This window comes from Leptonychotes weddellii, chromosome 2, assembly GCF_054177405.1.
Source record: "Leptonychotes weddellii isolate Sample4059 chromosome 2, ASM5417740v2, whole genome shotgun sequence".
NCBI lineage: Eukaryota > Metazoa > Chordata > Mammalia > Carnivora > Phocidae > Leptonychotes > Leptonychotes weddellii.
In genome coordinates this window covers 107,670,280-107,682,600 of record NC_138370.1, presented here as the reverse complement: position 1 = coordinate 107,682,600, position 12,321 = coordinate 107,670,280, and the positions used below count along the sequence as shown (strand labels likewise).

General features: G+C 40.7%; 1 protein-coding gene across 4 annotated transcripts in view; it reads right to left on the bottom strand.

The window, feature by feature from the left end:
* The window catches only part of UNC5C (unc-5 netrin receptor C), a 344,990-nt gene that overhangs the window by 61,441 nt on the left and 271,228 nt on the right, over positions 1 to 12,321 (bottom strand). For 3 of the 4 annotated variants that reach the window (XM_081812121.1, XM_081812120.1, XM_081812123.1), the window contains 2 exons: positions 5,568 to 5,748; positions 2,006 to 2,173 (listed from right to left, as the gene is read on the bottom strand). In XM_081812121.1, the coding sequence (XP_081668247.1) occupies positions 2,006 to 2,173; positions 5,568 to 5,748 (349 nt within the window). The remainder of the gene's footprint in view (positions 1 to 2,005; positions 2,174 to 5,567; positions 5,749 to 12,321) is intronic. The other variant, XM_081812122.1, reaches the window with a different exon arrangement.

Sequence of the window (12,321 nt, the reverse complement as noted above, 5' to 3'; positions counted from 1 at the left end):
ATCCATCCATCCATACCTATCATCTATCTATCTATCTATCTATCTATCTATCTATCTATCATCCATGTCTTAAATACTCTTTTCATTTTACTTTTTTATCCAGGCAGCTTGATTCTGTTGAGCCCTTCTGCAATGCTTTGTTGAAATGACTATGTTATTTTCCATATATTATTTGATAATTCTATTCCATTATTTGATGACATATATATTTCTATTTTTATTTTACAAATAATATTTACATATATTCCTATTTTTTTACTGTGATTCAGTCCTTTAGAATTGACTAACTTTCTCCCTAATTTTTGTTGCTGGCTTGTTAGTAATCGCAATGATACTGAGCTGATATATCTCTATCTTAAAACACACAACTTAAATTCTAAGTTGAAAAAAATACAGCAAATTTCACTAAAGTCACACTTAAAATGAATTCTTTAAAAATTCTTATTTAAATAGGACAAGAATATTAAAAAGCAGTTAAATTAAAAAAATTTCCTGAAATACATAAATAATTATGATTATCTAGAATTCAATATAAAACAATGTCAAACATCATTTATTGAACATCTACTATACATAACATCTTACACTTATATATTCATAGTAATTATATCCATTTTAATAGTCTACATAGTTTAGGAAATCCATAGATTTCATATTCAAATTATTGTGTAAATATATTATGTATAATGTGTATAGAGATATAAACATGCCCATATGAAAAAAATGATGAAAGCATTAATATTTCAATCATCCAGAGTTGGCTATTTAAGCAACTCCCAGCTATTTGGAGAAAAGACATTTGCTTTGACCTAGATCATCCTAAGGTACACACACACACACACACACACACACACACACTTTTATTTCAACTCAAAATGCTCAGTGCATTTTTAATTGTAGAAGTCAACACCTAGATAAAATATAGGAGAGTATAAGGTAAAATATTGAAATTCTAAACCTAGCTAAGTGTCAAAATTTGTTACACAAACAAAATCTCCCAAAGGGATACTGTTTGGATATTTGAAAATGGACACTTAGGAATACAAAATATAGATTATATTTTTCTCCACAGTTCATTCCTATAACCCATCTCTGATAAACTATCTATTAAAGGATGGATAAGACAAAAAGTAAGCTAAATAAAGAGAAGTAAGGAGACTGTTTCTAAATAACGAAATCACAAAAAAATAAAATACAAATAAATAATGAAATTGACAATGTAACAGCTACCCCAATGGAATGCACTGAATTTATGGATTATTTCAAAATAATTTTAGCTTAACTTTTTAATATATTATATAATTAAGCATTTTAGTTGGTTTTGAGTTTGGCAAATACCACCTTCAATTTGCCTAGGGTAAGAGCTGGTAACAATATGAGACAGCGAAAAAAATGCTCAGTGGCAGAGGGATGCTCTCGCTATAGGTACCACTGCAAATAACAAAAATAGGTGACCAACGTGTGCAGATAATAAAGAGCTGACTGTACTGTATTTTCAAAATCCATTAGCCCATGTGCCACAAAGCTTTGCCTTCCTTTTAATTCATTCCAAATGTTTTGTTTGCCCTTGTCCAGAAACTGACATCAAATATCAAATATTTCAATCTAAAACATTTTCTAAATTTTAATTCCAATAATGTCCATGGCTGTCTGAAGATCAAGTGTTGTATTCCTAAAATGTGTGGCTTTCAGTGCTGCCTAAATCCCTTGAATTACAGAACCTATAATCTTGGCTCCAGCAGTTTTGTTGAGTAATAGAGAACGATCATGTCCCTAAGTGTTTAATCTCCTGTTTTATTCTATTTTGCATGTTTGGGTAATAAATTTAAGTACTGTTTTGGGGAAAAATACTTGATTTCTCAGCAGTGTAAGCATTGAATGGTATGATAGATATAAATAATGTTTATCACACATTCAGGTCAAGAATAAGGCTTTGTGTACATGCCCTAAAACATATTCCTAGAATGAGAGGACACGTTTGGAATGAGAACGCTGGTTTATTTACCTGGGCATAAGGTGGTACAGGCTATTTTCTGCACACTCTGCCCTTCACAGAAGGCACCACCATTGAGTGGTGCTGGGTTGGTGCAGGTCCTTGTGCGTTTCTGATACCCTCGTCCACAGCGGCTATTACACACAGACCATTCTGTCCAGGTGGACCAGCCACCATTGACTGGAAGGAGGTAAATACAAAATGTGAATTACATGTGTGTTCATGCACACACAGATACACAAACTACGCACAACACATAAACAAAAACTCATCTGCTAAGTGACCATAAAAAAAATCAAAAATTTCAAAGCTAGAAGAGACCTGGAGCACCATTTCATTCAAAGTATTATCAAAGAGCAGAAGAATCTAAGCATAGAGATAAATAAAATGAATTACCCAAATTTACTCACCTACTCAGAAAAGTAAATAGAACTGTGTTCTATTTTCCTTGGCTAGTGTTCTTAAAAATATATATTCCCCTTACCTAGTCAAGCTCCAAAAATTATTTTTGACAGCTTATCGCAAATAATAAATGTTTACATCCTTATGCCAAGGCTGCAGGTGGATCTGAAGCGTGAGAACTGAATAAAATCATGTAGCTTTTTCTTAATAGCAGATGACTGATCAATTTTCTTTAGCATATGTAAACTTTACAACCCTTTAAGGACTTGTAGTCAGTTTCAATAACCCAGTGAACCTGGTTAAAAAATAAAGTCTTGATATTGCTAGATTTTAAACGAATCGAGTAGCTCTTTGATTGAATTGGCAATTAGTTTATGTAATTGAAATGGACACCCATGCTGTGTGTAAAGGCTCACTATGGTGTTTGATGGAGAGTTCAGGATAGGTATGACTATAAAACCTACATTCTGACACTATGTTCACTATTCATCTCTGGAGATCTCCTTCTAGAAAATACTCTGATATATTTTAATACTTACATTATGTGAGTTGAGATTCAATTATTGTAATTAAGCATTTGCTTGCTGGTAGTTAAAACCTGACACAACGAGAATGAGTGTCTGCCTCCTGATCATAAAGAAGAGGGCTAGACATTCGGGCAGCACACACCTTCTAGGTGCACATCATATGCCCGACATCTCCTCTTCTAGAAACCTATGCAATGGGAAATCATCATGAATGTGTTATATATACAGACACAGACAAGAGTGCTTTTGCATCGCAGTTATTTTCTATATAAAGATAAATACTTGTAAACAACTGTAATGTTCAACAATAGGAAAATGGTAAAGTAGATACCTGTTCATGTGATTGACATGTAGGCAGCCTTTAGAAATGGTGCTAGAGAAGTCTATTTAATAATATATGACTATTTCAGCATTATGTTTAAAGTAAAAATATATTTATACCCCCTTATTTTAAAATCTTATCTATGCATAGAAAATGCCAGTAGTATGCATATCAACCTTTTTGAAAGCTATTTTTGAATGACAAGATGACAGGATTATGGGCATTTTCTTCTTTGACCTTTTCTGTGTTTCCCTAACTTTCTAGAATGGATATGTATTTGCAACCCACAAATGGATACTAACAAAAATAAATATACACAACAGACTCGAAAACGAAATACTCATTAGATGTATATGTTTTGCTGTGGGTTTCTGGTGAGCCTCATCTAGGAGCCTTGGACAACTGACTTTACGGGGCCATGAAAAGGACAAACAGATGGTTGATAGGTTGAGTTTCAGTCAGTGTTCCAAAAAGCAACTTAACCTGCTCAGCTTTACAAAACCAGATGTCATGGAATTGTCAGTATAAATTGCTCACTAGCGTACCTGCAGGCCAGTATTGGGGGTTATACTATACGTGTACTGCTCTGGTAGGATTTTAACGAGAAATGAATAATCATAAACTTCTAGAGAAAAAAAAAAAAGAATGAGAAAGTCCCAGACTTATTCTCTCATTCTACAGAGAAGGAGACACGGGCTCCCAGCATCCTGGTCGAGTGACCCATGAAGGTCAGTTAGTGGGAGAACTAGTCTGAGAGCACAAGCCTCCTGACCCCTAGTCCAATGCTGCTTTCTGAACTCAACATGCTCAAGTTCCTTGTGTTTGAGTCTTTCTAGAAACAATGTTCAGCTTGTATTTATAGATATTGAAAGCATGCTATACATAGGAAAAGAGATTTGCATGTATATTAAACATGTATATAATGCATACGCAGAGAGTCTGTCCTCATTAGTTATCTATGATTACTACGTGCTGTGATGTGCTCCGTTTCTCTTTTGCCCTTGAAATGATGTTAATCAAGCCCTTCAGCCACTTTAGGAAAAGACAAAAAGAGGATCATTTCACTGTGACTGGAGAGAGGCAACTGCTTACAATTTAATGGAGCCATTATCTTGACGAGGAAATTCAGGCTCAGAGTACTCAGAGGATTAAAAAATAGTCTGTATCTGTCTTGTAATGGACACGAGAGGTTTAAAGCGTCCCCATATTCAGCCTTTGGAACATCACAGTGGCTCTTGTTTCTCATAACTCCTTGCAGCACAAGGACCTCCATCCGAAGGGCACTATCGGCTGTAAGTACCACGAGCCAGATACTTGCCAATAGCGACCCCTGCTTCCCAGTCACCCAGACCCGAAGGCCCCTGGAATGGCCTTTGACACCAACGCAGCCACGAGGAGCTTCCTTAAGTTCCAAGCGGGTTGTGTGACCCAGGCATCTCAGGTAAGAGGGGCATACCCTCAAAATACTTCCCAGGTTGTTAGGTTACCTCTGGTACAAGAAATCATCAAGAATATGAGGGCCTCTGTATGTCCGACATCGTGAGAAATGCACAGACAGACAGAGCGGTCTCTCCGTCTATAACGGAGCTTACCGCACAGCTGGGGAAATGAAACTACCCATAGAATGCCTGGGAGACAACTGAGCGCTAAAACGTGCAGAGAAATAAAAGCATCCCACGCTACAGCAAAATTGGGAGTGGGACTGTTGAGTATTTCTGGAGAAAGGATAGGCCCCGTCGGAGATGAGCTGGACTAGAAAGGACCAGAGACTGGGAGGGAAGCTTCTGGAAGAAATCATCATGTTGAACCTTGCCACGTGGTTAGGATGAGGGCCACGGGGATAGCAGTGCTTGCCTTCACTCTAAGTCTCCCTGAGGGAGAGTGTGAAACAAATTCCAGGAAGTCAATGTTGCTCTGATGTGTTTGGGGAACAGGTCAGCTTGTTTACCTGACTGAGCCAAGGCCCACAGAAGTATGAGCAAGCTGACTCAAGCATCTCCATCTCCAAACTCACTCTGGCTCTGGGTGGTCTGGGGTATGGAGAGGGGAGGGCTTAGAGAGGCAGGGACATCTGCTGGCTCTGGTGCAGGCACTCAGGAAGACTTCCTTCATCTTCCCCATCAGCTCACTGACAAGGGCTAGGAATTTCCAAGTCTAGTCTTTCTATGAGTATCGGGGAAGCAGGTAAACCTCACTGTCGGAACCCGAAGCTGGGAGAGAGTGGCGATGAGGACTGCCAAGGGGCCTCTCCGGGATGTTTTAAATTAAAATGAGAAACGGTAGTTTGACATGAACTAGACTGAGACTCGGACAGCTCACTCACCGTAGACTATGACAGTTGCAGTCGTGCTTTTCCTCTTGGCAACGATGTTTTTGGCAACACAAGTATAGTTTGCAGTATCTGAGAGGCGGGCCTGCTTTATGATGAGGTTGTGATCAATGGTAATATAAAAATTCCGATCTTCAACGGGATCAATTATGTCTTCATTTTTCAACCATTCCACCTAAAGATGCACAAGAGAAATAGATAAATCCCCAGTATGGATCCTTCCATGGCAGTTTGTCCTAACTTGAGCTTTATCATTTGTATAACATTGCTTCATGCTCTGAGCTTCTGCAAACCGAGAGGAAGTAACTTTCTGAGGTCATGTTAAGTATCACTCACCTGCCAAACAGGCTGATTCTGTCTGTACTCCGTTATTCTCAAATGTCAATGAACCAATTGGGAAATATAGTGTTCAAATTGTTTTCACTTCGCCCTGCGGGCAGGAACAGGGAATGCGCACTGCCAAGTTCAGAACCCAATCAGAAATAAGGGGCTAAGCATTTCAAACTCAACTCAAACCTTTTGCTATTCGATTTGTTTACTCTTGGCAACTTACTCGCTGCTTTTCACAAAAGAACGTAAAGACTATTAAAAAAAGCTCAAAAGGCATCTTAGACCTCATGTAGCTCTAATAAACCCACATTTGGATGATTTACGGGTAACCTTGCTGAAACATATGGATTAAATTTCCCCCAAAATGCACTTACATTAAAATGTAGCAAACACGTATTTGGAGATGCACTTAAGCCAAAATACTTGGAGAAAAAAAGGTTTTGTATCAACTTTCAATATAATACAAATAGCATATACATCATACTCAAAGCTTTCTTTTTGTGGATCACTAGCATCAAACCTTTGACTCATGGTTTGCTTCTGGGAAGCCTGATCTAATACATGACTGTTCAAAACTACTGAGCTAGTTTTTCCATGTAAATAACATCAATTTTGCAACAGCAATGTTATCCTTCCAGATTGAAAGGTGGGAGATAGAGCTACATAAGCTTTCCTTATGGAGGATAAATTATTTCTTGTTCTATAAATTGCTGTTGCTTCTTCTTCTTCTTTTTTTCTATGCACAGGTTTTTCCATAAAGCAAAACAACATTGGTATTTGCCACACTTAAACTTTTCTTTTATAGCGATGGGATAATGGATACAAGTAATCTTTAGCAGTAGAGTGTCAACAGTGTTGCCATTTTCAAAATCTTACGGAGTTTGGCACCGCAAGAGGTCTGGAAACTAATCTCTAAATCTGTCAGTGGGTTTGACGTGGTACAGCTCTAAATTACATCCAACATAGGGACTCTAAAATAATGCTCCTCTAATCCTTAGAAGAAGGGCCACAATTTAAAGGGAACAACAAAACCCAACAACAACCCTGAAATAAATGTATGAGGATGTAGATAAGAGCAACTATTTGTAGTGATATGAATTTTGAAGTGGCAAAACGTTCTTGGTATTTACACTACGGTAGTAAGAAACAGAATGGAATCCATCTAAAACAGTGGAGTTTGAAAACATGCATTTTGTTTCCAACTACAGACAGCACGTTCAGTCGGGGCCATGCTTGGATATATCTGATCAGAGAGTCACACTCTCTTGACCTGGATTTTCTCAAAATTTGGCCGTATGTGTATAGTAGTATGATCTCACTAGAAGCGCAAGAGGGAAGGTAGCAAAATTCATACTGCTACAAAGTAGGACAATAATGATCAATTATCATTAATTATCATTGATGATAACTGAAAGTGGACATTAATTTTTTAATCTAATCTTTAGGTAGGCATATCTATGCCATTCTAAAGAAAGCTTTCCACTTATAGAAGGCACTGTTGGGCTCCCCCAAGTTGGTCTTGGATCCACTGTGTGTGTGTGTGCATGTGTGTGTGTGTGTGTGTGTGAGTGTGCTCTTAGTACTTTCCTTTCAAGGACCCATAATTGCTACTCTTTCCTTGAAAGATGGGTCTCAGGGACGCCTGGGTGGCTCAGTCGGTTAAGCGTCTGCCTTCAGCTCAGGTCATGATCCCAGGGTCCTGGGATCGAGTCCCGCATCGGGCTCCCTGCTCCGCGGGGAGCCTGCTTCTCCCTCTGCCTCTGCCTCTCTCTCTCTATCTCTCATGAATAAATAAATAAAATCTTGAAAAAAAAAAAGAAAAAAAAAAAAAGAAAGATGGGTCTCAGACTGCTGGACCCTGCCTGGAAATGCCTAGGGGTTCACAGCTCCCCTGCCCCACAACCTACCCCCCCTCAGCCATTGTCTCATGCGTGTGGAAATATGCTTTGTATCCAGTTGGGGTCAGAATCCAAGTTGCTACTCTCCAGACTTCCCCTGCGGGATGAGGCTGAAGCTATCTCCTTGAGGTGTCACCTGCATGTCCACACTTACTGGGCTTCTCGTTTTCTGTCTAGCATGCTCCACCCACCTGTAAGGTTCTCTCTCCTATGAATGCTTCCATAAAAAAAACCTCTTGCATTCAAATCTTGGCCTCATGGTTTGTTTCTGGAGAATCCGATCTAACCCATGACTGTTGAAAACTATGGTTTCTTCTACTTAAATCACATCAATTAATAACAGTGATATAATCCTGATCATAAGTGACATTAAGAGATCCCAAGGGATATTGCAAACCACTTGTTTATTTGAAAGTTTATTAGATGGAAGAAAAAGAGCGATCTGCACAATTGACAAGATCTAAAAAGACCTCCATGATTATTGGGTAAACCATCTTTACTTTCAAATACATCACTCCACATTTTTCTCAAGTCTCTTGCCAGTGCTGGAGCAGTGACTATGACCTGAGTTTTGAGGGCCCCTGAAGAACCCCAGAAGTACAGAAGTACTGAGGATGACCTCAGGGTCCTGGGGGGAGGCCACTGCCCTCCTCCCCAACTCTGGCTTTAACCAGAGAAGCTCGGCTTTGCTCTGTCTTCCACACCGGGTTCACTTGTAATGCCTTTGGTTAAAGAAACAGAGGGTTCACTCCTGCTTAGAAATAGCCATAGGCATGGAGAGGTGAGCCGTGGGCTCCTCCAGCTTCTGGTAGCTCCCCTACCCCTGTTCCCTTCATGCCAGTACTCCCAGCTGCCGCAACGTCCTGCTTTGAGACCACATCTCCACAAGAAGCTCAGGTCATCACTCACCGCCCACACTAGAATCCTCATACTGCTTGGTGCATCCCCATCTCCCGCCCTGCAAAAGTCTCGACAGCCTTCCAAGCTTCTTTGGGAGGCAGCAGCAAAATACTCCAAAATTTCACACTCTTTTTAGATTGTTTTCTTCATTTTTCTTTAACTAAAACCTAGCTCTTCATGATGCTACTGTGTTTTTTTCTGGGGTTCTCTCACGTGGTGGCTGCTTGATTTCCCAAATCCAAATTACAGTGGGCCTGGGGGTAAGTGTCCTCCTTGTTCTGCCCTGTCTATTCTAGACCATTCTCTCCAAACAGCTTTGCTTTGAATCTCATGTCATCAGATTATGTCACCCACTTTCTATATTTTTTGTAGTCATCTACAGACCTCTGTACTCACAGTCATTTTATCCAGCACATTTTCTGTCATAATTTCTAATGATTTTAATAACCCGACAAACATGACACTTTCCAATTTTGGCCTCTCAAGTACACAGCACTCCTTCCTGCCATGATCTTGGTCTCTAAGACACTCACACTTAAAGGCCAAAGACTTTCAATCCTGGCCTCACTGTAGACTAATTTGGATGTTCATAATATATCAATTCTACATCCAATCCAGAGAAATTAAATCTAACCTACAGAAACCCTGACTCACCATCAAGACTGTTCTAGCACCCATATTTTTTAAACTCCTCAAGGGGCTGTCACTTACTGCTAGGGTTGAGGAGTACCACTCTAGCTAATTTTCTCTCAAACGAGATCCCTGACAAGAAGCATCTACGTCACCTGGAAGCCTGACAGAAATGCAGAATCTCAGGTCTGCCCAAGTACACTTACTGAATCAAAATGTGCATCTCAACAAGAAATTCAGGGATTTATATGCACATTAAAGTTGGAGAACCACCAGTCTAGCTCTTGTCCTTACCATTGATTGTAAACCCTCTGAAACCCAAGTTCAGTTATCACCTCTTTCTACTCTTCCCTATCTTTCTGTTTTACTCCCCCTAGAACCCTTATTTTGACTGCCTTTCACCAGGACCCACAAATCTACTAAACTTCCCAATGTTATCTCTCACCCCTCTCACGTTACCTCTTCTCTCTTCACTACTTTTCAATGGCCATGTCCAAATTCTCAAAATCCCTTGCCTTATATTCTCAGCTCCCCCATCCCTCTCCTTCCTTAAGGCACTCACTTGGCTCCTCTTCCCTGACACCACCTTCAGAGACTCGCAGCAGAATGTGGCTGTGCACAGCCATGTCGAGTAGGCTCATCTTAAATTCATGATAACACAATGCAAGTGGGCTCTTAATTCTGCCAAAAAATTGTACTACATTTTCATCATCTGTTCATGGTCCCATCCTCCTAGACAGCTATTTCACACCTTCTCCTCTCCCTTTAAACACTACCTCCCTCTCTATCCTCACTTTCAGCTGATGACCACGATTTCTCCTTCACTGAAAAAAGTGACAATCACAAGACAGTTTCCACAACTCCCACTACCCACCTCCCCACCCCTATTCTGCACCCTCTCTCTGGTTACTGGTCAGCTGTCCGTGCTCCCACCCATCACCTCTCATCTGTATTCTGCATCCCACTCCCTTGTGCCTGGTCAAGGGCAAGCCCCAGCAATGTTCCTCTCTGTCTCTTAAATCATTAATATTCCCTCTACACAAAATCATTTCCATCAGCCTACAGACATACAAGTATTTTTCACAACTTAAAACCCTCCCCACTCGTTTCTGCCGGTAGTCACCTCCACATTTCTTTGCTCACCTGACAAAAGGCCTTGGAATACTTGTTGATACTTACTCTCTCCATTTCCTGACCTCTTCATGTCTGCTGAAACTATTCTAATGCACATTCAGCTGCACCCTTTCACCCATACTGCTCTTTCCAAAGCCACCAATCACTTTCACTTTGTTAGGTGTATTGGTGAGGTGCTTGTACTTAACTCATGTGACTAAGCAGCAGGTTGGACCCTGCTGGTTTCTCCCTCCTCCTCCTCACTTGCTTTCTTGGTCAGGGCGCTCCATCCCCCACAGCTTCCTGGAGCGGAAATCTGTTCCCCTGTAGAGCCTGTGTCCCTGCACCTCTTCTGTTTTTCTATTTTCTATCTATATTCATTTCCTTGGTGAGCTCATCCAGTCTCATGCAGATACAAATCTTAATCTCCAGTCTAGACCCCGCCCCTGAACTCCAGACTCATATACCCAACTGCCTTCTTTCGGCTCCACTGGGGTGTCTAAGAACAACCTTCTGAACCGCACTTCCAACTCTGCTCCACCCACAGCTTTCCCCATCTTAGTTAATGCCAACTCTATCCGCCCACTTACTTAGACAAATACCTCAGACTTGGCCTTGACTCCTCTCTACCTCTCTCTTTGCCCGCTGGAAGTCAGAGCAGCACGTTGGGATCTGACCACTTTCTGTCCTTTCACTACCACCTCTCCTGGTTCAAGCCACCATCATTTCCCTCTTGCAGTAGCAGCAACTTCTTGTCTTATCTTTTCCCCTTGGCCATCCACAGTCTATTCTCAACACAGTAGAGTGATCCTCAAACTCTAAGTTGGATCATGCTGCTCCTCATCTCCAGCCCTCCAATGGCTCCCTATCTTGCTTTGTGCCAAAACCAAACCCACCAGGCCCAGCATCACCAGGACCCCTGACCTCTCTGAGATCACCTTGTTTACTTTCTCTCGTCTCTCATCTCCTTAGCATGCTGGCCCCTCTGGTGGTCCTCACACACATCAGTGCGGCCCCTGCCTTGTGGATATTGAGTCTGCTGGTGAACCTGCCTGAAATAATCTCTCCCTTCCCCAGGTATCTGCATAATTTGCTCCTTTCCCTTCTTCAGGTCTTGAGATGTCACTTTCTTCGTGAGCCATTTCCTGATTTACCTTTAAAATTGCAACATCTCTCTCTGCCTATACCCCCAATCTCTCACCCTCTTTTCTTTATTTTTGGCACGGCACTTCTCACCATCTCAGATAGTCTATATTTTACTTAGTAGTTGTCTCGTCCACCAGAATTAAAGCTCCGCAAATTCTGATCTATTTTTGATCAATGTTATATTGCTGTGGCTTTAAACTGGCATATAGTAAGGGCTTAGTTAGTATTTGCTGAATGTATGAACAGAAATAAGATATGTAGTGGGATCAAGTCTGTTATACACACTTTTAGATCTCTATAAAGTTGCTGCTTTCACTGGAAAACTTAATATTAAATATATTTAGTGAGTGCCATTTTATTTTATTTATTTATTTATTTATTTATTTATTTTTAAAGATTTTATTTATTTATTTGAGAGAGAGAGAGAATGAGAGACAGAGAGCATGAGAGGGAGGAGGGCCAGAGGGAGAAGCAGACTCCCTGCTGAGCAGGGAGCCCGATGCGGGACTCGATCCCGGGACCCCAGGATCATGACCTGAGCCGAAGGCAGCCGCTTAACCAACTGAGCCACCCAGGCGCCCTAGTGAGTGCCATTTTAAATATCCCTTCTAACTAAGTTCTACTGGAGATTAAGAACACAAATCTCTACTGCTTAAGGTGAAATCCTTCAGAGCTGGCCTGGCCTCCAAATGGACTCAATGGAGAAATCATAAGATAGAAGAGCACCTCTA